We start from the raw sequence: 23,911 nt of genomic DNA, 5'->3' as shown, positions 1-23,911 counted from the left end.
TCCATCCTTGAGCAGCAGTATAGTAGATGGGCAGAGAGAGAGAGAGAGAGGGTGTACAGGCAGCAGGACAGGCGGGTTTCAGGAGAGGTTTCTCTACTCTTGATCATATTCTGACACTCAGAGCCATTATTGAGGAGGGGAGATCATGTGGGAGACGGGCCACGGCGCTATTGTTGCTTTGTGGATTTCCGCAAAGCCTTCGATACAATGACCAAAGCTAGATTGATGCGAAGACTGCAGAAGATGCGGGTACCCAAAGAGTTGATTTGGGGAATTATGGCTCTATACAAGTCAGTAGTGGGGCATGTACACACTCCAGAGGGGATTTCTAATTTGGTTCACTCTTCTTTTGGGGTGAACCAAGGCTGCGCGCTATCTCCTACACTATTTTGCATGTATGTGGATGATGTTGCTAACTCTGCGTTGAGAGGGATGTGCTAGAGGAGCACAGTTGGCAGGGACATGAATCCCACTATTGTTATATGCTCATGATATTGTGTTGTTTTTTGACTCCCGGAGGGGATGCAACGCCATTTCGATGCTTTGTACACATTTGCCCAAGATAGTGGATTGTCTGTTAACCCGGGGAAAACCAAGGTTATGGTGTTTGACACCACACCACAGTGGGTCGGAGGTCACCACCCAATTTTACATATGCGAGGAGACGGTGGAGTATATAGGTCCTGCATATATCTATCTTGGGGTAGTCTTTGGTGGACCGGTGTTTTCATTCAGGAGAGCAGTAGAAACTAGATTGACGAGAGCTTATGCACCTTGGGGAGGACTGGAGAAGATTGTTCGCAAGTTCAGTTTCAGGAACCTCAAACAAAGCTATGGCCTTTTGACACTCTTGTGGCTTTAGCTATGCTTTATGGGGTTCAGATTTGGGGGCCCTTGGTGGACCACCATGGCAGATCTGGTAGCACTGATAGTAAGAGATGTATGGGCATTGGAGAGGCCTCTATTCTCTATGATCTCTCCAATGATTCGGGCCACATGACATGACATGACATTATTCGAGCCAAGCTAGCTGCCCTCTCTCACACGCACAAAGACCACTAGACTCATACGTCAACATTTGATTCAACTAGATACCAAGAGCACGTGGATACAGCCGACACAAGAATTGGTCACGAAGATGGCTTTCTATAAAGAGCATCTTCTCCAACTAGCAGAAGACGGATATGTGATCAGACCGTCCTATATAGAGACTCATTTATCCTATGGCATACGATGTGGTATTGGTCAGATACGCCCATCATCGCATCCTAGAGATTGAGTTTGGCAGATTTAAGAGAATACCTGCAAAGGCCAGGATATGCCAGTTGTGTCATATAGAGTCAGAGACAAACATCACAATTGTCATTTTCCAGTATACTATAAGATATGAAACCGCTTTCATTATCCATTCAGAGAGGGCTTTGGACCATTGGCTAGAGTCATGAGATATCAGGATCAGAGATCCCTCGGGTTGTTCTTTCTAGAGCTGCGCAGACACCGGGAGAGTCTCTTGAGGAGATCACACAATGGGAAACATTCACAGAGGGAGATTACTGACTCTTTAGAGCAAGGACTCTGCAGCCAGATGAGCATACTTCACAGTCGACTTCAGAACCGACTTACACCAGAGGTATATTAGTTGACAGAGCCATTGAGCTCAAGAGAGCTAGACGTCCACGTCTACGAGGGCGACCATGGCATCGACGGCCGCTCCATCAAAGGATCAGGACTATTCTAGCACGACATGGCAGACGCCCAGTACGACTAAGAACGACTATTTACAGAGGCGGACATAGACGACGCTTTTCAGTACTTTCTCCATTAATGCCCGATGTCGTGTATCCTCGGCACTGATCACGATGATGATTTTAGTCTTTCGCTTTACTTCATTTCATTTTTTTGTACCCAGACATTGGATTAGATCTACCAAGATTGCATCAGTTTGGTCGCATAGGTCGTTTTGACCTTTTGAAGCCGTTTAATATAAAATTTCGTTTCATCTCTCTCTCTCTCTCTCTCTCTCTCTCTCTCTCTCTCTCTCTCTCTCTCTCTCTCTCTCTCTCTCTCTCTCTCTCTCTCTCTCTCTCTCTCTCTCTCTCTCTCTCTCTCTCTCTCTCTCTCTCTCTCTCTCTCTCTCTCTCTCTCTCTCTCTCTCTCTCTCTCTCTCTCTCTCTCTCTCTCTCTCTCTCTCTCTCTCTCTCTCTCTCTCTCTCTCTCTCTCTCTCTCTGTGCAAAGCTCCCCCTCGTCTCACACCAGAGGCACACTGATTGACCGAGCGATTGAACTGGGGCAATCCACGCACTCGCGACTGCGAAGAATTACACAACATCGACGAAGGCTACGACAGAAAATTCGGAGCACGCTGGCCAGGCATGCACGACGCCCGGTCAGACTACTAACCATGGAGGAAATTGATGAGATTCGCCAACGACCGATGCTAGATCTCTTGTGATTCAGCTATCCCGACAAGCCGCCCATTTTTCTGCTTAGTTTTTGCTCGACTCACATCGACCAACTTAGGACCCCATAGTATATATCTTTGTTTTGTACTATTGTTAGGTTATTTTGTTACTCTGACTTTGTATCAGATCCACCACTTTGTAACTTTCGGGTCTCATAGGTCATTATGGCCTTTTGAAGACGTTAATATAACATTTCATTTCATTTCATCTCTCTCTCTCTCTCTCTCTCTCTCTCTCTCTCTCTCTCTCTCTCTCTCTCACACACACACACACACACACTCAGGAGAGCAGCAGAGACCAGATTGACTAGAGCCCGTGCAGCACTGAGAAAATTGGAGAGGATGTGTTCACAGGTTCAGTTTCAGGAGCCTAGGATGAAGCTCTGGCTCTTTGACACCTTGGTGGCTTCTGCATTGCTCTATGGAGCTGAGATATGGGGACCTTCATCACGGGGGGTTGGGTCACACTGATGGATGGGGGAGCATGGAGAAACCTCTGATCTCTATGATCTCGCGGCTCATTAGAGCCAAGGCATCAGTACCACATGCCATTATCCGAGCAGAGCTAGCGGCCCCCCCATTAGTGGTTGAGGCGCTCACCAGATCAGTCTCCCCCATACACAGCATGTGGGAACTTCCTAGAGACAAATATGTTCGCATTGCACTTGAGTCCTCTCGACAGTTAGCCATGCAGGGAGATAAAGCATGTAGGTATGGGGAGATGACATCATGGTTTCAGGCGCATGGGTTCAGCATAGATATGTTGCCACCCTCCTAGTACTCATTAGATGCACCATCTCTCACTCTTACACAGTCCGAGATCACCAGGCTCATCCGTCAAGACCTCACCCAGCTAGACACCAGGAGGACATGGATACAGCCGGAGCAGGAGCTGGGCACGAAGATGGCTTTCTACAAAGAGCATCTTCTCCAGCTTACGGAGGATGGTTTTGTGACGAGACCGAGATACATGGACACCCACTTGTCTCATGGGATAAGATGTGCTATTGACCAGTTACACACATCTTCTCACCAACTGCGGATTGAGGCTGGCAGATACAGCGAAGCACCAGCAGAGGCCAGGACTTGCCCCTTCTGTGACATGGAGCCTGTAACAGAGTTCCACTACACATGCCGCTGCCCCGTCTACTACGAGATACGAGGCCGCTTCCATTGCTTGTTCAGAGATGGTTTTGGACCACTCTCCAGAGTCATGGGATATGAGGATCAGAGATGCTTGGGTTTGTTCTTGCTCGAGCTGCGCACACACAGAGATAGCCTAATGAGTGGAGAGGCTAGCTAGTCTCAGAGACTGATCACAGATTTCTTTAGAGCAAACACTAGACAGCCGCAGGAGCTACTACCACAACAGAGCTCACTTTCGTCTCACACCAGAGGCACACTAATCGACCGAGCGAGTGAGCTGGGAAAATCCAGGCGCCCACGACTGCGGAGGACTACACAGCATCGACGGAGGCTTCATCAGAAGATTCGGTGCACTCTGGCCAGGCATGCACGACGCCCGATCAGACTCCTGACCATGGAGGAGATTGATGAGATCTGCAAGCGCCCGATGCTACATCTCCTGTGATTTAGCTATCCCGGCAAGCTGCCCCTTTTGCTTAGTTCACATCAACCACTCTAGGATCCCATAGTATTTTTTGTTTTGTTTTCTTAGGTTGTTAGTTAGTTTGTTACTCTGACTTTGTATCAGATCCACCACATTGTAACTTTCTGGTCTCATAGGTCACTTTGGCCTTTTGAAGACGTTAATAAAACATTTCATTTCATCTCTCTCTCTCTCTCTCTCTCTCTCTCTCTCTCTCTCTCTCTCTCTCTCTGTCTCTCTCTCTCTCTCTCTCAGGCGCATGGGTTCAGCATAGACAGGCTGCCACCATTCCAGTACTCATTGGATGCACCATCTCTCATTCTTACACAGTCGGAGATCACCAAGCTCATCCGCCAAGACCTGACCCAGCTAGACACCAGGAGGACATGGATACAACCAGCACAAGAACTGGGCACGAAGATGGCTTTCTACAGAGACCACCTTCTCCAGCTTACGGAAGATGGTTTTCTGATGAGACCCAGATACATGGATACCCACCTGTCTCATGGGATACGATGTGCTATTGGCCAGTTACGCACATCGTCTCACCAACTGCGGATTGAAACTGGGAGATACAGCGGAGTACCAGCAGAGGCCAGGACATGCCCCTTGTGTGACATGGAACCTGAGACAGAGCAGCATTATACATGCCGCTGCCCCGTCTACTACGAGATACGAGGCTGCTTCCATTGCTTTTTCAGAGAGGGTTTTGGACCACTCTCAAGAGTAATGGGATACGAAGATCAAAGATACCTGGGTTTGTTCTTGCTCGAGCTGCGCAGACACAGAGAGAGCCTGATGAATGGCGAGGCCAACCAGTCCCTAAGACGGATTACAGACTTCTTCAGAGCAGACACGGGACAGCCGCAAGAGCCACTCCCACAGCAGAGCTCCCCCTCGTCTCACGCCAGAGGCACACTGATCGACGGAGCGATTGAACTGGGGAAATCCACGCCCACGACTGCGAAGGACTACAAAGCATCGACGGAGGCTACGTCAAAAGATTAGAGCACGCTGCCCAGGCATGCACGACGCCCTGTCAGACTACTAACCATGGAGGAAATTGATGAGATTCGCCAACGACCGATGCTAGATCTTTTGTGATTCAACTATCCCAAATAGCCGCCCATTCTCGCTTAGTTTATATATCTTTGTTTTGTATTGTTGTTAGGTTATTTTGTTACTCTGACTTTGTATCAGATCCACCACCTTGTACCTTTTTGGTCTTATAGGTCACTATGGCCTTTTGAAGACGTTAATATAACATTTCATTTCATCTCTCTCTCTCTCTCTCTCTCTCTCTCTCTCTCTCTCTCTCTCTCTCTCTCTCTCTCTCTCTCTCTCTCTCTCTCTCTCTCTCTCTCTCTCTCTCTCTCTCTCTCTCGTTGTCCCCCCCTGCTCCCGCTGTCGTCCCCCCCTTGCTCGTGCTGCTCTGCCTCTCTGTCTTGTTGCTCCCGCTGTCCCCCCCCCCTGCTCTCGCTGTCCTCCCCCCCCTTGCTCGCGCTGCTTTGCATCCGCCCTTGCTCGCGCACCGCTGTGCACCCCGCCCCCCGCTTGCCTCGCGCGGGCTCTGCACCGCCCCCCCGGCTCACGCACTGCCAGCCTGCTGGCGCGGGCTCCCACCACCCTTGCTCGCAGCTGCTCTGCACCCGTCCTTGCGAGCTCTCTGCTCCTGTCCCCGTGCCTCATTTTCTTTCAACCCTAACCTTTCCCCCCCCCCCCCCCCCCCGCCGTCGAGAGAGTGGGGACCTTTTTGCACTAGCGTAGAGAGGAGGAAGTTGTAGCGTAGAGAGAGAGTGGATCTTTTTCTAGCGTAGAGAGAGAAGGAAGTTTAGGCGTAGAGAGAGAGTGGATGGATTTGAGGCGTAGAGAGAGAATGCATAGAGAGAAGAAATCCGAGAGCTAGAGAGAGAATAGGTCTGCCCGCATAGAGAGAGAGAGAGAGACAGAAAACAAAAAAAAAACTCCAGTACCGTCTTTCCCTTCCTTTCCCTTTCCATTCCCTGTCACGACCTTTCAATCCTAAGAAAGCCGAATAGCAAGGATGACCCAGTGGAGGATGCCATCCAAAAATGCAAAGAAGAACTGAGCGAGTCCATCAGCAAGATCAACCGCCACCCCTTAGGTACTATTAACGGACTCGACGCACGCGTGGCAGTACAGGAAAGCACGATACGTACACTCGAAGATCACGTGAAGGCCCAAGATGAGGAAATCGCACTACTCAAGAAAGAGCTTGCAGAGGTGCGATCGCAGAGTGTCCTCGAAGAGGGAGAACTTCAACCCTCTGTCATTGAAGAGCTTAACACGATTAGGTAACAAGTACGGACCTTCAAAGAAGGTGGGGAGCAACAAAAAGAAATGGCGGCCTCGTGGGTAGATGTCATCACAAAGACCCAGCAAAAAGAAGAAAAGGCCGAAAAATGGATCGAGATTGTCAAGAAAGGGAAGGGCAAGGAAATAACTCCCAACCCCACACCAACCATCATCAACTTGACACTAGAAGAGGAGCAAAGGAGACGTGTGCGGGCCTTACACGTAAGGATATGTGGCCTTAGAGACCAGGATAATATAGATAAAGAGGTGAAAGAATTCATGACTCTGGTGGGGGTCAATGAGCAGACGCATACGAGGGCCTGGAGAATGGGCACTAAGAAAAGTGGGAGCAACGGAGAAACCTCGAAGGAAAGGGCACTCATTCTCCGCTTCCCCTCCATGGAAGCAAAGAAAGACTTCTTGAAGAAGAGAGCGACTCTAAAGAAGACGGGCATCTTTCTTGGAGATGACCTCACCACCTTTGCCAGACCCACTAGAAACATGCCCAGAGACATGTTCTTTCTTTACTGCAGAGAGAGTAAGGAAAGCCATTGACAGGATGAAGACAAGGAGACCAGAGGATCATGATGGTCTGGTACAAGAGCACTACATCCATGCCAGGGATATGCTTACAGAGCTCCTAACTATGATGTTTAATCGAGCCATGTATGAAGGCTTCCTGGAGACTTGGAGTATGTCTACGAATGTGCCTATTTTCAAGTCAGGAAATCCCATGATTCCCGTGAATTATCGCACCATCATGGTTGGCCACACATTAGCTAGGTTGTATGCATCCGTTCTTGAGCAGGAGCTGAGTAGATGGGCAGAGCGAGAGGGAATAAGAGCACCAGGGCAAGCAGGTTTCAAGAGAGGTTTCTCCACTCTTGACCAGATTTTGACACTTAGAGCTATTATTGAGGAGGGTAGACACCATGGCAAGAGAATCTATTGTAGCTTTCTGGATTTCCGCAAAGCTTTTGACAAAATGTCGAGAGCCAGACTTATACACAGACTACAGGACATGGGTGTGCCTACAAAGCTGATATGGGGTATTCTGCCTCTATACAGGACAGTAACGGGGCGGGTACGCACCATTGAGGGAATGTCTGACATGGTCCACTCCACTATTCGAGTAAAGCAGGGATGCCCCCTATCCCCGACTCTTTTTTGGATATATGTGGATGAGCTTCCAGACTATGTATAGCGGCAAGGGGACAGGGGGGCTCAGCTAGCAGGGACATGGATTCTGCTGTTACTATATGTTGATGATATTGTGTTGATTTCAGACTCCCCAGAGGGGATGCAGCGTCATTTGGATGCTCTGCATACATTTGCTCGTGATAGTGAATTGTCGGTCAATCTGGGGAAAACCAAGGTTATGGTGTTCAACACCACACCACAGTGCTCTGACTTTTTAGCCATTTTAAAATTGTGCTTGCTGAATGATGGTGATATATTTGATATTTCTTTATTGGATTTTAGGGCTTCAATTTTTACAGGCATTTTGGGCTCCCGTTTCATTTACCCTTTGGCCAAACATGAAACTTTTTGCCATCAAACACGATGTCTCGGGGCTAAATTAACGCTTAGCCTAAATTAGACTAGTTCAGGCACTTACAATAATAAGCATTGAGGTAAACCCGATAGAATCTCCATGATGAAGATGGCGAAACTGATTGTCGACAAGGGTAGAAGCAATGACAAGAAGACTCAACCAAAAACCTCCTACAGTAACAGAAGAATTTAAGTGAATATAATCTTGTTAAGAAAAAAGAAGTATCTATTTGAAAAGCAATTAGCCAATCCATTTCAAGTACAAAGAAGCCACATACCCCAAAACCTTGTTGAGGCTTGCACTTTTGTCAAATACTCGATAGTTTGCTGTCCAGGTTTAACCCCGGGTATCCTTGCCCCGATTTTCATCAGATATTGGTTGACCTCTACTGGAATATTTCCCTAGAATGATCAGAACACTAGTTAGCCAGTACAACCATGCTTACTGAGATTAGCCCTTTCTAAACCAAGCCTCTTAAAAGAAACACAGCATGTTGATGACAACTTCATTATTGAAAACTGCAGCAGCAATTACCAGGTCAAGTATGTTGAACAAAAAGATGAAGGAGACAGTGATTAAATAGTAAGATAAAGGGTTGGATGACCCTGGTGTAACCGCATCCTTCAGGCTTATCCAGAACTTATTGTTATAGATCCTGTCCAACATCATAACATTACGGTTGGAAAACACGAAAGAGCATGATGCTTAACATGCACTTCTAGATATTAAAGCAACACAACTTCGCAAATAACTGCACAAAACCTGAGATTTTCAATGGCTCACTGACAACAAAGCATACCAATTTGTTCCTCTCACCTTGCAAAGAAACCAGGAAGGGACATGAGTATTGTTGTCGCAAGTAGAGGTTGCATGCCTGTTGGATTAATGATAAAAGGTATATATGGTTCCACTTCAGTAGTTAGTCTGCCTGCACTGGAGTAAAAGGACAGAAGAATTGGGTAAGTAACATTCCAATTTATGGTGCTTCAGAGAATTTTAGACGACGATCTTTTACAATATAATCTGTGCCACTCAAGGAAATAAGTTTTTGTCCGTAATGTACAATAAGAGATCGACTCATTCTTTACAGGTAAAATAATCCATATCATAAAAATGCACAGGTAATCCAAAACAGACACTTACCCTGCTGTAGGAGCTAGCCCAAAATGGTAGTACTGAAGCTTTACTCTGCGTTGGCCAGCAGATGTCAGCACTGCACACACTGTGAAACACAGGGAAAATCCGAACAAGGCAAACACATTCGGTCCCCAGTTCCCTCCACCATCTGCCAATACAACAGAGTGCTTACTTTCATGAACTAACTTGAAGCACTCCAAACTCCTTACAAGAATAACTGTATCTGAATAGACAACTCGTAATCTCAAATCAGCACCACTCTGTCAGGGAACTAAGATTCATAGACAGTATTATTGGAGAATCACAAATGCATTCATCATAAACCGATAGCTTGTAGGAGGCAGATTCCTCTGTACTAACAAAATGGTTTTTAATTTTTCAGACTCTTTAGCAAAAATTAAAAGATTATATACTTTGAATAGGGGACATGGACTCCTCAAGGAACGGCATATACACAAATAACTTTCATGTATCAATTAGCCCTCAAGAAAGATACCGAAAAGGAAGGTAAGTTTAGTTGGGATCGCATCACACCTAACTTCTACTATCTTGCTCATTCAAGCAAGAGCAAATAAAATATCTCCCAAAAGTTCACACATGGACAACTTCAAGGATGATTTTATGTCTTCATCAATGGCACAAGCACTTGATGAGTATCATTTTAGAATATCCAACTTACATATCAGTGGTTGAAATCTCTCCTCACATCTAGCAAGCTAGGTTTGTGTTGAAAAACATCCTACAAATAAATGTGGTGAAACTATCGACTTGATATCCACACTAATTTTCTTTCCGTTCTATGATAGAGCAATCACCTTTTTCTTTTCTCTTTTTGGCGCTAAAAGGAGCTGTATACGGTGTAGAAAGAGACCTCTGGGGATGCTCAACGGTCTATCACCCAGAGGAAGTAAAAACAGGGAGTACAATATGAAAGCTATGTATACATCAAGGTGGCGTGTAGGAAGAGTGCAGAATAAATCACTGAGTAGCCAGGTGATATGTCCCTGATCCAGGCTCAAAAGAACTGAAGACCTCGCCTATGTCCAAAGGAAATAGTATCTACGCCACTCAGCTGCCCTGCAAGAGCCTGCTGAAGTATCCCACTGGCTGCAAAGAGTATGCAGCAGCTCAGTCCAAATAGCTGTCAAGGCGGTGATGCTGGTGAAGGCTGTGACCCCAGAATGTGAGTGGTAAAAACTGCATCCCGCAGATGGAGGTCAACTGATGTACACACAGTGGAAGCATCTGGATAAACGCATTGTCTATATCCCATGGCTGTGAGCAAGAAAACCGGCTCTGTATAAGAATCCAAGACTGCAGAATTCTTGTAGAACCATGGCATACCCAAGGACATCTATTTCTTACTGTGTGCATCAATAGGCCCCGAACAATCTTTAACCTTGACTGGCAAAGAACCAATCAATGGCAAAACTGCAGTCATATCTCTCATAGCAAGTTCTGCTTGGATTGAATTACTGAGCGTGCTATAACCAATTCAAGTTGTCCGGTAAAATGTTTGGACAGAAAATTTCTCAAGATCCTAAATAAAATAAAATCAATCTCCCTTGACCTGTCTGCAAGCTCTCCATAATTCTCAGAATTCATTGTGAGAATGAGTCCCAATCATGTCGACAATCGATTCAGTAGTAGGCTTTGAGCGTTTGGCCAGTTGTCGATTTGAGGCAATATGTGATTTCCAAATAAGGGAGTCGGCAAAAGCACGGTAAGTGTGGCCACTCTGAAAGCAATGATGGCATTGGTTATTCTTGCGTAAGACTCTCGTTGTGGTGGAGAGAGATTGAAGATCTGGAAATCGTCTCAAAACTGCGAATAGGTTCTAAATCCTGATAATCCTTTTGTAGGTTTCCTTGTGGTGGTGGTCGCATAAGAAAGTTTAGTAATATCCTTCTCCATGACCAAACGGAGTTTGTCTTCCATCCTCTGATATCCTATTTCCGTACAATCCGTAAATACTTGCATAGTAGAAATTTCAATCTACAGAAATTATGCTAGTGGACATGCAGGTAAACCATGTGTATATGTTTTGCATTGATCCATCAGAGTACAGTCTTGAATATTGACTCTAGTTAATATGCATCGGAAAATTTCTAATTTTAAGTCTTCCACTATCTGCATGGGATACATGATGAGTTGATTCCAAGTAGAGAGTATGGCAAGCTTGAAGATGTAGTTAGATAGTTATTCGAAAGGTTGCCAACACTTAGGCGCGTACACTCGGCAATCAATGCAATCCACTACTATCGAGATTCCCTTTGAGAAATCCCGCAACTCACACAATCTTTTGAGTCTTCCATATAACTGCCGTTACTGAAAATTACATCAAATTGCTGAAGAATTTGTGAGGCTTGATGACGATCCTTGATAACAGAAATGGTATCAAAATAACTGTGAAACCACCATCTTTGAAGGGTTTAGGACCGACATCTGTAGATGGATAAATAAAGGTAAAATGTAGAATACATAAAAGAAGATGCCTGGCTATCATTGCATAATGGCACAGACGTGCTAATGGTGGAAGCATGTGGGAGGGAATCTCAAAGGAGGGAGTTTCAATCACCCTGGTATGGAAAACCCCTCTCATGAGTGAAGAATGTTGTGGAATAATTAGCCAAACAGGAGTAGCAGGTAGAAAAAATATGTTTGGATCAGGCATGGTGATCTCCTGTTCACAGTCAGATGTCCCTGAAAAGGAAACCTGTCTACCTATTTTGCCACATTAATATCCTCAAATTTATTGAAGTCTACTTTAACAATCCATGCTACCACATTAGCAAGGCACATGCTATACATCTCCAGTAGTCACGTCACATCCACGCATCTTTAGGCGCATAAACATTCAGGATCCCACATGGGTGTCCTTACTTGCAAAGCATCCACATAACTTTACCAACCACATTACTCCAGCAATCATATGTATGACTGAGCGGTGCCCCATAAAAATGCATATATCAACCATCACTCCCTTATCATTGATGGCAGGCTCCCAATAAGTATGACTCCGAGCAATTAGGAGTTACCCCATATTGTGAAGCATCTATCTCTAAAATATGATTACATGAGACATTCCAACCCTTAAAGAGTTATCCCGTACTGTGGAATATCTACCTCTAAAATATGATTACATAAGTACGATTCCAACCCATTAGATTATCCTATATTGTGGGATACGTGCATCCAAAATTTGATAACTTTCCAATGATAGTCCATCTCTCTGACCAAATGTGTGCACATCAAGGTACTACACAGAAGAGAGCTATAATTTTTGTTTTGAGGCAGGTTTTGTTATGCGCCAACTACTAGAATGGCTAGGAGCACTTGATGTTCTCAACACAACGCACTTTTATGTATCACAACAACACAAACATGAGAAGTGCACCAAGGTTTTGAAAACTAATAAATTATATCACGATTTTGTGAAACAGGCCTCTATTGTGATTACATCACAATAAGCAGTTATCAAGAAACTCACATATAAGGCCCGATATTACTTTGTAAAGTGAGTCAGCATAACCTGTCAAAATATTGACACATATAAAAAGTGATGGGCCCTGCCCTGCAAAAAACAGACAAGAGAATAGTCAATACTTAAATGCATACTTTGAGTAGATAAACGGGAAGTTTTCACATACCAAACCCTGATTCAGTTATTTGGTTGCAGATCCAGTTGATCACTACAGCTCCAAGGGACATGAGGGAAACAGATGTTACCAAATATTTTAATCTGCAGAATGAGGTCCCAGTCAATTAATATGACACAGGAACGATACAAGCTAGAGCCCACTTTCCTAAACCTGAAAAGGAGGTAGTAAGTAAAGAACCTGCTTTCTGCAGTATAAACGGAGTAGGGCATGGACTGCATGGAGATGATAAATGCTTGGACAACTGCTATAGCAAAAGCCAACCTCTCCCTGCATTATAAAGCCAAAAAAATACCATCTCTTGAGTTCAACACTAAGCTGAACAAGTTCAGAGTAAGTTCGGCTTTATCTCTGCCTTGAGAATGGTGCTCACGTATACTGTTTGATCCTTTTTATGCCCTCAGAACCTTCCTTGCGCAGCCGAATGAGTTGGGGCACAATATAACAAAGCACCTAGTACCACAGCCATGGTATAAGGAAAGGTAAAAATACAATAACAAAAATGAGTTAAAGAGAAAGAAGCCTAGGCCCATCAAATACAGTAGCAAAATTACGACACAGCCATAAATTTGTAGCAGACAGCCCTTAACTTAAACCTGCAACTGCTTCCCGTGATTTCCTTGGGGTTACATAACCATGATCTTATCAGTTTTTCTTGAGATTTTATGCCCATGAAGCACCATTATTTTGAAAGTATCAAAGTTACAACAAGGCCTAGCAAAAGTTACCGAGTCGTCCTCATAGATGAGAATTGTTGTTGGTTAAATTGAGGCTAGTGGCAGAAATTTATTGTTCTCAATATGGAGGGCTTGTGTGTATCACTTTTCAGTTTAGGGGAGAATTCAACAATCTTTCATAGCGTTGTCACTTTTCTACTTCAGGGAAGTCGATCAAAAATGTGATCTAGGAATGCCACTATATTGAATCAGGCATGAACACCCTTTTTTTATATATTTTTATTTTGAACCATATGCTTGAATTCCTTTCAATAATAAGACTAAAACCTTAAACCTGAAAATATGGAGCATACACAGATATTACAGAGATCGTATGAGATCAGATAATACACCTGCATGATGATTGAAGCTCCCATGTATGGACCAATACCAAGCTGGAAAAGAGATAATCTCATCTCTGAGCCAAGGTCAGCCACCCCTTCTGAACAAAAATATAAGGCCCTTAGCTTAGCTTGTTAGAGGATCACAATAGAAACTACTGACAAAAAACGATGTTTGTATCTAGCATAGCCTAAGTGTTCCATGTTTCAAAGGACAATGGGGCCTGCAGAGGATTGCTACCTCCAGCACCAGAAGGATAAGAGAGGTAATCTCCAGGCATGAACCGTCTGTCATATCCTGGAAGAGGTATAAAATGGCCAGCACGCACAGCAATAAGCATCAAAACTGTCACAAGGGCCCGCTGCCGGATTTCGCTTTTGAAGAAGGACTCCAACTTTTTTCTGATGGTGGTACCCAGTTTTGCCAAGAGAAGGAACCTATTCTTGAAACGCTTCCTGCCGAAGTGCGATATCGAATTTTCCTTTGCCAACAACGAGTCCTCGTTTGAAGTAGATGCTTCTGAATAATTCAAAACATCACCTTCTTGGTAAGACTGCTCTCTAAATAAACGCCTCTCTGCGAGGTCATCTTCATTGTTATCTGGTTTATCCACACAACTCCCGTTAAAATCAGCTGCCAACTGTTTGCCTTTAGCCTCACATGCTAGCCGTGGCTTTTCTGAATAAATCACAGGAAAGAGAGAGCATGGTGAGAAACTGAGAAACTATCACAGACACAATATGGAAACCATAAAAAACTCTGAAGATAATTATAGAAGTAAGCTCAAAGTATGTAAGAGATAAAAGAAGAAAAAGATAAAAGGAAGCTAAAGACAAGTGAGAGATAAGAGAATTACTCTGAACGCCCCCAAACAACAAGTCACTGGTATTCTCCCTGCAACAGTTTTGACTGTCAATACCCACAGCTCATTTTATCTTATAAAAATTGAACAATGCACTGAATTTTCTGGCTAATTGAACCCAATCTTCAATCATTCAAAACTTCAAGGAGTACATTGGACCTAGAGGTAACAAGTAATCTCAAATACAAATCACAGATAAATACAAGCACATTTCATTACCCCTCCCCCCTCCCTCTTTGAGCTGCAAAAAAGGGGTTCGTATTTCATATTATTGTCACACAAGCATGTGCAGATGCCGTGCAAGTGTGGACTCCAGAGTTATCATGCAAAAATTGGAACCATATGCAAGACTGCACATCATGATTCTCTGAGAGATGAATCCCAGCGTCTGTTCTGTCCCATAGGATAAGTCACAGAAAAACGTTAAATAACATGGCTCTATGTCAACAAGAGGTGCATTTCTTATGTTGCCTTCTCTAAATATTTATTACATATTTGTCTTTATTTTCTTTTTGCTTGTTTTCCCCCAGAACTCTTGAAAAGGTGCAAGTTGACATTGCATGGCCAGTGTGAAACAACTCGAGGCCACAGTGTCTTCAGCCGTGATGAGTCTTGGTCAGTCAGCCACGGGCTGGTCGGGCCAAGTTTCACTGAATTATGATAGGTGTGGAAGTATGTGTGCGTCACTAGAGAATGTGGATCACACAGCATAGTCACTGACAACTTATAAGTTGAGAAGGGTTAGGAAACTGGACCAAATAGGGCAAATTGGACACATGCCTGAAGGAAGTTGACTTGTCTACATAGTCAGCACTTGGAGGCACAGGCCCAACTTGGGGGCGCCCAATAGACAGACAGACTCACTACCCACCCGAAAGCACGGGCCCAACTTGGGGGCGCCCAATAGAGAGAAAAACGAAACTTCAGCCGGCAGCTCCCTGGTTGATGGAGGCTTTCACGCAATTGGAGGTCCTCATTGGAGCTAGGGCTTGCTGAGAGACAGGATTCTGCACGTTCTTTGAGGTTCAAAGAGCTGGTCGTCACCACACAGTCTCGGTTGGGGCACCACATGTGGCGGAGTGCTGTTTCCGGAGGATCCGAGTGTGGGCATCAGTGGGAGGACATGTCATGTATCCCGACCCAGTAGATCTCGAGTCAGGACACTGGCGACTTTGGGCTTGGGAGAGGCCTCCTCTCGTACGAGTGCAATGGGACCCCGGAGAGTGGTTTTGGCGGGATCCTTTCTCTTCAGTAGATCAGGAGGGACCCCTTTCATCTAGTACAGCTCTTCCTGCTGTAGAACTTCACTGGCAAGAGGAGGGTCTCACAGCCGAGTTCTTGTCAGGGTTCTGGGAGCGCTTGTGGGACAACAGACGGTCGAGGAGAGTCACCACGTTTCAGTAGGTAGTTTCGCATCGAGCTACTGCAGTGGGGAGTTGGTCGGTACACAGCGTTCTCTCGGCAGCATGTGCAGCCTGTGGCCACCCACTAGACACTCAGTGTCACTGTCTGTGGGACTCCTCCATGGCGCAGCAGGTTTGGCTTCGGATTCTTCGGCTGATGCCCACACTTTCTACACCGAACCAGTACACTTGGGGAGCTACAACTTGGTCTACACTCACAGGACCAGTGCTTCAATTCGAGATGGCTCCCGCCAGCAGCATGATAGTGATTCAAGAGGGCCGGCTTACACTCCAGCCCGCCACAAAGCTCATCCCTCACGAGAGGTGTGGTGATAGCAAGTGGTGCTTGGAGCTCATTTGTGGCCTGACATTGTGGTTCATATGGCGAGCCCGCTACTTTCGCATCTTCAAGGCTCGACATGTCCCATCGGCAAAGATTGTTCGTGACATTTGGCTTGAGCTGATCCATACACTCAAGGGCCAGTTTGAGAGACTTCAGGGCAGCTCCGACCGCATGCGGGAGCGCCACGAGGCTTTCTTGCGACTTTGGCACACAGGGCCCCTCTTCGCCATGGTTCAGGGCGTGCCTAGATGGCATTACCGACCACTACTGTGGTTGTTTCCTCCTATTTCGTGATTTAGCTCTCATTGTACTTATCTTGTCTTTTCATTGGGAGAGTCTCCCCATGTTTCTGATGTAGCCCTCTCTAGCAGAGGCTGGTTGTAGCCCCTTTGGGCAGTTTTCTTAACTGATGGAAGGATCTTTTTCTTGAAAAATAAAAATTAAAAAAAATCCAGCATGGAATCACCATCAAACAAGTAGGAAAGCAACATTGTTGGTTTCCCCTTGTTTGCATGTGATGCACTTACAAGCACATACAAGATTTGGAGAACTCCACCCGTTTGTGCGCCAACCCAAAGGCCTACCAATGGGTCACACAACCGGTTGTCCTCTCTAGCACGTCAAATGCGCAAGAGTGATGTCCCTTGATGAAGAAAAATTCAGCAACGGCTTCCTCGTGCGTTCTCCTTCATGAGATCACTTCGGTAGCACCTCCTCCAATGTCTTCCTTCTGCACATAAGCTTGAATGGGAGAGAGATGTAGCATGTAGAGGTTAAGGGGGAAGAAAGGTAGCATGTACAGGGCAATGGTGATGGTAGTGTAGAGGCTTCTTGGGCTGAAATTAGAGAGTAATTTCAGCAATGAGGTGATCCACAAAATGAGGGAAAAGGGGCTGTTTTAATAGATGAACTTGTCTCTTGAATAAGGAGGTTATGTGGTAGCATTATCACAAGTGTCTTCCCACTTGTCTAAAAAGATAAATTGTCTTTGACAAGCGTCCTTACTTGTCTCAAGTGTCTTGCCTTTTGTCAAAAAGGTGAATTGTATTTGACAAGTGTCCTTACATCTCTCAAGTTTTGGAATACTCCTTTTAGATTCTTCTAGCCCTTGACTAGAAGCTTCTAGAACACTGATAACAAAAACATCAATATGGGAATCAAATGAAAGCTCTTTCCAAGTAGAATAGATAATGCTCGAGCATTTTCAAAATAGCACTCAATGCAAGTCATCATGCATGTTTTTTTGTGTGCGTGCCTAAGGTAGATCATCCGTTCCATACACTTGTATCCATCTATATCTCTCTTTCGATAAAGTAAGAGAATATACTCTTCCATGCTTTTCAAGCATGTCAATGGCCATTCATACTTCCCCACGTAGGGATAGAAGTATGTCTAATCAATCAGTCTTGGTTGAGGCACCACACGTGGCGGAGTGCTGTTCCCAGAGGATCCAAGTTGTGGGCATCAGTGGGAGGACTTGTGTCTTCGATCCCGACCTTGTAGATCATGAGTCAGGACACTGGCGGCTTTGGGCTTGGGAGAGCCGTCCTCTCATACGAGTGCAATGGGACCGGAGAGAGTGGTTTGGGCAGGAAACCCACCACTAGTATAGCTGACAAATCCAAGAAGCAGTTTAAACCTTCTTCTAGGCAAGGTGACAAGGTCAAGGACAGAAAAGGCATTTTTCTAGAAAATCCTTTGAAGAAAGAAAAGCTCTAAGAGAAGCCAAGAAATGCTATATTTGTGAAGAGAAGGGACATTTTGTGAATGAATGTCACAAAGGAAGTCACAAGATAAGGATAACAAGTCAGAGTATAAAGGAAAGAAGCTTAGTCCCAGTGCAGGACTTCTCCCAGGTTTGGTCTGTGATCAACACCAAGCAATGCCACGACATTGTGCAAAGCTTGGGGCAAAGTTAGGGATCAATTAGTATTGGTTTTCTTTGATCCAAGAGCCCGTGCAAATTCCATATCACCAAAATTGGCATCAAAGTTGGGCATTCATGCAGAGGAGATGGGTATGACGGGTGAGGCAAGTTTGGCATGTCTAGGTCACTCAAAGCCTGTTACTCGCATTCGGGGGAGGCTGCGCGTGCACGTTCAGGGTTATATAGATGCGGAAGAGTTTTATATTATGCCACTTGAGGGCTGTAATGCGTTATTAGGTATTACAGGTGTTACAGGTTGCATGTCAGGGTGGATCCTTACAACAAAAAGATCACCCTTGTACATAGAGGAAAGATTCATGTCCTTCATGTCAAGCTTACAGGCGAGTCTGTTCCAGTTGTATCTGCTTTTGTTGTTTCATTTGTTCATCACTAAAATCAATGCTGAAATCGATAATGAAAGATCCTGCAATGACACAGCTTGCTAAAATGTTCATCACTAAAAATATTCTTTTAATAAGCACACAAAAGTTCAAGTTTATTAAAATGCATGCATAAAACATGATTGTCTAGATCTAGGATGAATTGAGAATTCTCAATAGTGCCATTAACTAAGCAATAGATCGAGTAGGAATGGCGATGCCGGGCTACCAAAATGAAAAAAGATGTATGGAACTTTGACAAGCAGGAGATCTCTAAGAATCTCGTTAAGCTTTTCATGGATCAAAATAACATCAAAATGGTCTCAAAATGGGCATTGTGACGCCCCAAATCATAAAAAAGAGGGAAAGCAAGGTCTGTAAGGTGGACAGAAGATCCCTATGGCTTAACCCAACAAAAGGAGGGAGACGACCCAAAACCCCATAGACATTTTGGCAATAGTCGTCCTTTTTGGCTATTTTTTCTCCTTTCTAGTCCCTTTTTCTTGCTTTTGGGGATGACCCCCTCCTTTTGAGGCTGATTTGCGTGGTTGGGGGTACTTAGTCATCCCCCCCCCCCCCGCCCCACCTTCTAGACCTTGCTTTCCCACTTCATTATCATTCGAGGCATTTAACATTCCCAGTTTGGAGATTATTCCAAAGCCATTTAGATCCATTGTAGCCAGCTACACGGGTACAACCGTGGCAATGGTGACAAGTGTTAAGGTTGAAGAGTGATTCCAAAGGCAAGATGTCAGCCAACTGAAAAGGCACTTCAACAAGAGGCCATTCAGCCGTACGCCACGTATGGGCCAAGGTACCCAGGCATATCCGTGTGTACCAAAGTAGGCATGTGGACCAGGTACTAAGGTGCAGCCGTGTGGACCATGCAGCCATGTGGACCAAATGTATCAATGCATGGACCAAGAGTGCACCTTGTACCTGTGGGCAAGTATCCTTAGGATCAGCCCCAGCCCGTGGTAGCTGACAGTTGCAAATGAGAATACTCATCTAGATATGCGGTGGGTATATCTAGGGTGGCACATATCTTGGAGATATCATGGTCACTTTTGAGTCTGTTGTAGTTCTCTCTACACAGTGCAGGACTAGTCTGAGTCTACAGAGTCTGCACCTTTCCATTGCACCTTAGCCTTTGTACCCCCATTGTCCCTATACTCTGAGTCTTGGTCTAGAGCTGGGTGTGCCACCAGTCGGTCATCGATCTCTAGTCGTGCACTTGTAGCAGTCTTTTGGCAATGCTAGTAGAGTGAGTTGCTCCATTATTCTCGTTGTTAGAAGTGTTTTGTTCTTCTATGTTGTACGGAGGTGTGTTGTAACTGTCTTTTGCAGGTGTCTACCTTGTTGTCTGACTTCATATGTGGAGGTGCGTGTGTGTGAGACTTCAGCATACTGCCAAGAGGCAACCCCTCTCACAGAAAGCACATTACTCACTTTTCCACTTCAGGTGCACTTATTTTTTGCACACCCAGTGGGATCTCTAGGGAGTCTCACTCAGAGTTACCCGGAACGCGGAACGGGAACGGCGACGGGGACCCTCGCGGAACGGGGGAACGGCCAGGGGTCCGGAACGGGAACGACGCGGAACGGGAGGCATAAAAAACACCCAAATAATGCTTGAGAAGGGAATGGGTGTGAGGGGGTGCATTTTAATTTTTGAGTCCTTGCACACTAAAAAAACACCTAATGTTCATTGCAAATTTGCAAAAAACTGCCTATTTCTTCCCATTTTTGAGAGTTGGCTGTTCCCGGCCGTTCCGAGGCCGTTCCGGACCGTTCCAGGCAGCCGTTCCGGTATCAAGTGGTCACCCGCAACGGCAAAACGTTCCGGGGCGTTCCAGCTTGGCAGAGGGGGAGGGAACGGCGTTCCGGCCTTCTAGGGCCTGCGGAACGCGTTCCCCGGTAACTGAGTCCAATAGGAGAGTCAAATGTGCATCCACAAGTAAAGTTACGAGAGTTTGGTGCCCATAGCGAGACTTGACTGGTGTTCATTGGGAGGGTCAGGAGAATCTGTGCGCTAAAACACTCACGTATGACCCATACTTTGGCCACTATCTAAGGGCCCTTGGGTGAGTCACTCACGTGTCCTTTCAAGAGCCCTCTCAAACTTTACCACCAATGACGTTTACCTAGGCATGCAACTGAAGTTCCCCATGGGCCATTACCTCTCCTCTCCTCTAGGTTCTTTCCTCCTCCATTCACACTTCATTGCAAGTCCAAGCTATAGCTCTCAAACCTCAACCCCCATCTCCCCGGCCCATCACAGCTCCCACTCCCCAACTTCACCCTCACCTTCAGCAGTCATGGATAATGACCTGAACACAGTTCTAGCCAAGGTTAACACTGAATTCCCGACTATTAGAGGCCTCTCCACAAAAGATGAAGAAGACCATGTACGGCGGGTCATATCTCTATGCACACGACGAGGTCTCAACCATCACAAGCCTACTTGGTGCTTTTCCCCTCTAGCTTGGACAATGGTACATTCAGTCAGTTTGCACGGAATCACTTCAGAACATGGGATGATATAAACACTGCCTTCTCAAAGATTTCCAAGCAGGAACTAGAGCTTGGTGTTGGGGAGACCCTTGCCAAGAGCTAATGACCAGGACAGAGGCTTTGGTGGCAGAGGCACAATGCCAACTTGGACAATTTCGTCCCTCAATACACCATAGCCAAATACCGCATACTTGGCACTTTGCTGGTAATAAACTTACCTCTAGACCATACAAAATGACTCAAATACTCAGGGGGTGCTCAACTATGAAGGGAGAAGTGTAGTGCTAGACTGCCTTAGAAGTGTAAGGACCACAGCTGCAGCATTATAAAAATTACTTGTTCCAGCTAATGAAGGATGAAATTTTTAATCCCCACAGTAAATGGATGTGTATAAGCCACCATAAGATACCTCAGGGTCTCGTCATATAGCACTGAAGCTTGAATTAATAATAGCAGCTTGGATACCTTTGGAGGAAGAGCGGGAAAATCTTCCAAACTGTCTTCCCGTGAGAAGGTCTGCATTTGCATGCCTCTTGACCTTTCACCACCTTAGACTTACGTGTTACCATGCATTCAGTCCTACTAAAGGCACCTTGCAAAATCACTCATGGAAAATTAATGGAACCTTTTTCATAGGCTGCTAATGTTTGCCTCTTTTATCATTTGCTTCCAATTTTGATTGAATGTCTCCGTGCCTGCTTCAATTGAGCACATGGACAAAGATTTCGACTTTGCTGTCTGTGTTCATGCTTCTATTGAGCACACGAGCAAAGACCTTCTAGTTTGCAACCAGCAATTTTTTAAAACTTGCCATCTCCAAAATTCAAGTGGAGAAGCAAACCATTCAATTGGCTGTAGTGCAACATTTACAAAAGCCACATCACCCTATCACATATGCATAACCTCAAAAAAGCAAACAAGTCTGTGAGTTTCTTATGTATCACCAGAATAAGTTGTAAAAAAAGGGCCTTGCCTGAGCTTCAGCCTGAGCTTTCGTATCGATTTGGAAGAAACCAACACTGACCTTGAAATTCTCCTAGATCGAAACCTTATCTGTAGATCCTCTCCATTGCATACCTCGAAAGCTACCATAAACAAAAAGAATCAACATTCTATAAACTTAAGTGTTAGACAAACCCACAGCAAAAACAATGACAGATTTCTTTCATCAATCTTCCTGTTGTGTTAAAACTTTAATAGATCCACTTCCAGAGTCTAGACATCCTTCCCAGTCGATGCAGGTTTCAACACCAACCATAAAGCTTCTGCACCACTTACCACATAGCTCCACAAAACCAAAACGGAAGCTTCACAAAGAGACTTTATCAATTTTCGCTAAATAGAGGTACCTCAATGGACTTTCCAATGCCCATACTCTAGAAACAGGAGGCTACATCACCGGGTGACTGAAGAGTCTAGACTCATGGATAGGGCACAGTGCCTAGTTTTCAAAGGTTCACCAAGAAGAGCTACCTGATGCTCACATTCATCAGGACCCCAAACCTGCCATCAGCTCTAGAAGCTGACTGAGGTAAATACATACTAGTTACCATGAGAGGAAACAGGAGGCTAACCACAATTTTTGTTATGTGCAGCGGAAGTGATTTATGGCGTATGCTCAAGATGAGTGCTCAGTGTGTACTCAAGGTTCCTTTTTACTAAAGGGGAAAGAGAGATCATCTCCAATCCTCCTGAGGCGGCATAAGCTCTCGTCAGTCTAGTATCTGCTGCTCTCCTCAAAGAAAACACCGGTCCACTGAAGACTACCCCAAGATAAGTGTATGCATCTGTGTACTCCATTGTCTCCTGGCCATACGTAAATGTGGGTGCTGACCTCCTGACCCACTGTGATGTGGTGTTGAACACCATAACCTTGGTTTTCCCAAGTTTGACGGGCAATCCACTATCATGAGCAAATGTGTGCAAAGCATCCAAATGGCGCTGCATCCATAGTCACAGGGGACTCCCTTTTTCGGGCTTCCCGTCCCCACTTTTCCGTCCCCTTTTGCCGTCCCGCCCTCTTTTTTACACTAAAAATCCATTTGAGACCAGTCCCCCGTTCCCCGTTCCCCGTTCCCCGTTCCAGAATGCGTCCCCTTGTGACTATGGCTGCATCCCCTCCGGAGAATAAGAAATCACCACTATATCATCAATGTATAAAAGAATCAGAATCCATGTCCCTGCTAGCTGAGCAGCCCTGTCTCCCTCTCGTTCTACATAGTTTGAAAACTCATCCACATACATCCCAAAAAGAGTCGGAGATAGAGGGCATCCCTGCTTCACCCCGATAGTGAAGTGGACCATGTCAGACATACCCTCAGCAGTGCGTACCCGCCCTACTACTGTCCTAAATAAAAGCCAACATCCCCCAAATCATCTCTGTAAGCACACCAATGTGTCGCCGTATAAGTCTGGCTCTCGGCATTGTGTCAAAAACTTTGCGGAAATCCACAAAGCTACAGTAGATCCTCCTTCCATGGTGTCAGAATCTGGTCGAGAGTGGAGAATCCTCTCCTGAATCCTTTCTGCCCTGATGCTCATATGCCCTTTCTCTTTCCCATTTACTCAGCTCCCTCTCAAGAATAGATGCATACAGCCTGGCCAATGTGTGACCAACCATGATGGTGCGATAATTTCCGGGAATCATGGGGACTCCCCATTTGAAAATAGGTACAATCTGGCATGG

General features: G+C 45.3%; 1 protein-coding gene across 3 annotated transcripts in view; it reads right to left on the bottom strand.

Moving 5' to 3' along the window:
* SCY2 (SecY protein transport family protein) overlaps nucleotides 1-23,911 on the bottom strand; it is a 151,914-nt gene that overhangs the window by 67,164 nt on the left and 60,839 nt on the right. For 2 of the 3 annotated variants that reach the window (XM_086496491.1, XM_086496490.1), the window contains 13 exons: nucleotides 22,199-22,310; nucleotides 14,653-14,690; nucleotides 14,037-14,474; nucleotides 13,808-13,896; nucleotides 13,112-13,191; nucleotides 12,919-13,008; nucleotides 12,730-12,821; nucleotides 12,570-12,653; nucleotides 9,086-9,227; nucleotides 8,759-8,875; nucleotides 8,477-8,597; nucleotides 8,220-8,343; nucleotides 8,006-8,112 (listed from right to left, as the gene is read on the bottom strand). In XM_086496491.1, coding sequence (XP_086352617.1) covers nucleotides 8,006-8,112; nucleotides 8,220-8,343; nucleotides 8,477-8,597; nucleotides 8,759-8,875; nucleotides 9,086-9,227; nucleotides 12,570-12,653; nucleotides 12,730-12,821; nucleotides 12,919-13,008; nucleotides 13,112-13,191; nucleotides 13,808-13,896; nucleotides 14,037-14,474; nucleotides 14,653-14,690; nucleotides 22,199-22,310 — 1,634 coding nt within the window. The remainder of the gene's footprint in view (nucleotides 1-8,005; nucleotides 8,113-8,219; nucleotides 8,344-8,476; nucleotides 8,598-8,758; nucleotides 8,876-9,085; nucleotides 9,228-12,569; nucleotides 12,654-12,729; nucleotides 12,822-12,918; nucleotides 13,009-13,111; nucleotides 13,192-13,807; nucleotides 13,897-14,036; nucleotides 14,475-14,652; nucleotides 14,691-22,198; nucleotides 22,311-23,911) is intronic. The other variant, XM_086496492.1, reaches the window with a different exon arrangement.

Source organism: Adiantum capillus-veneris, chromosome 23, assembly GCF_014529385.1.
Source record: "Adiantum capillus-veneris isolate H3 chromosome 23, ASM1452938v2, whole genome shotgun sequence".
Lineage (NCBI taxonomy): Eukaryota > Viridiplantae > Streptophyta > Polypodiopsida > Polypodiales > Pteridaceae > Adiantum > Adiantum capillus-veneris.
Note: the sequence above shows the minus strand (reverse complement) of the source record. Positions and strands in the feature narration are given on the sequence as shown.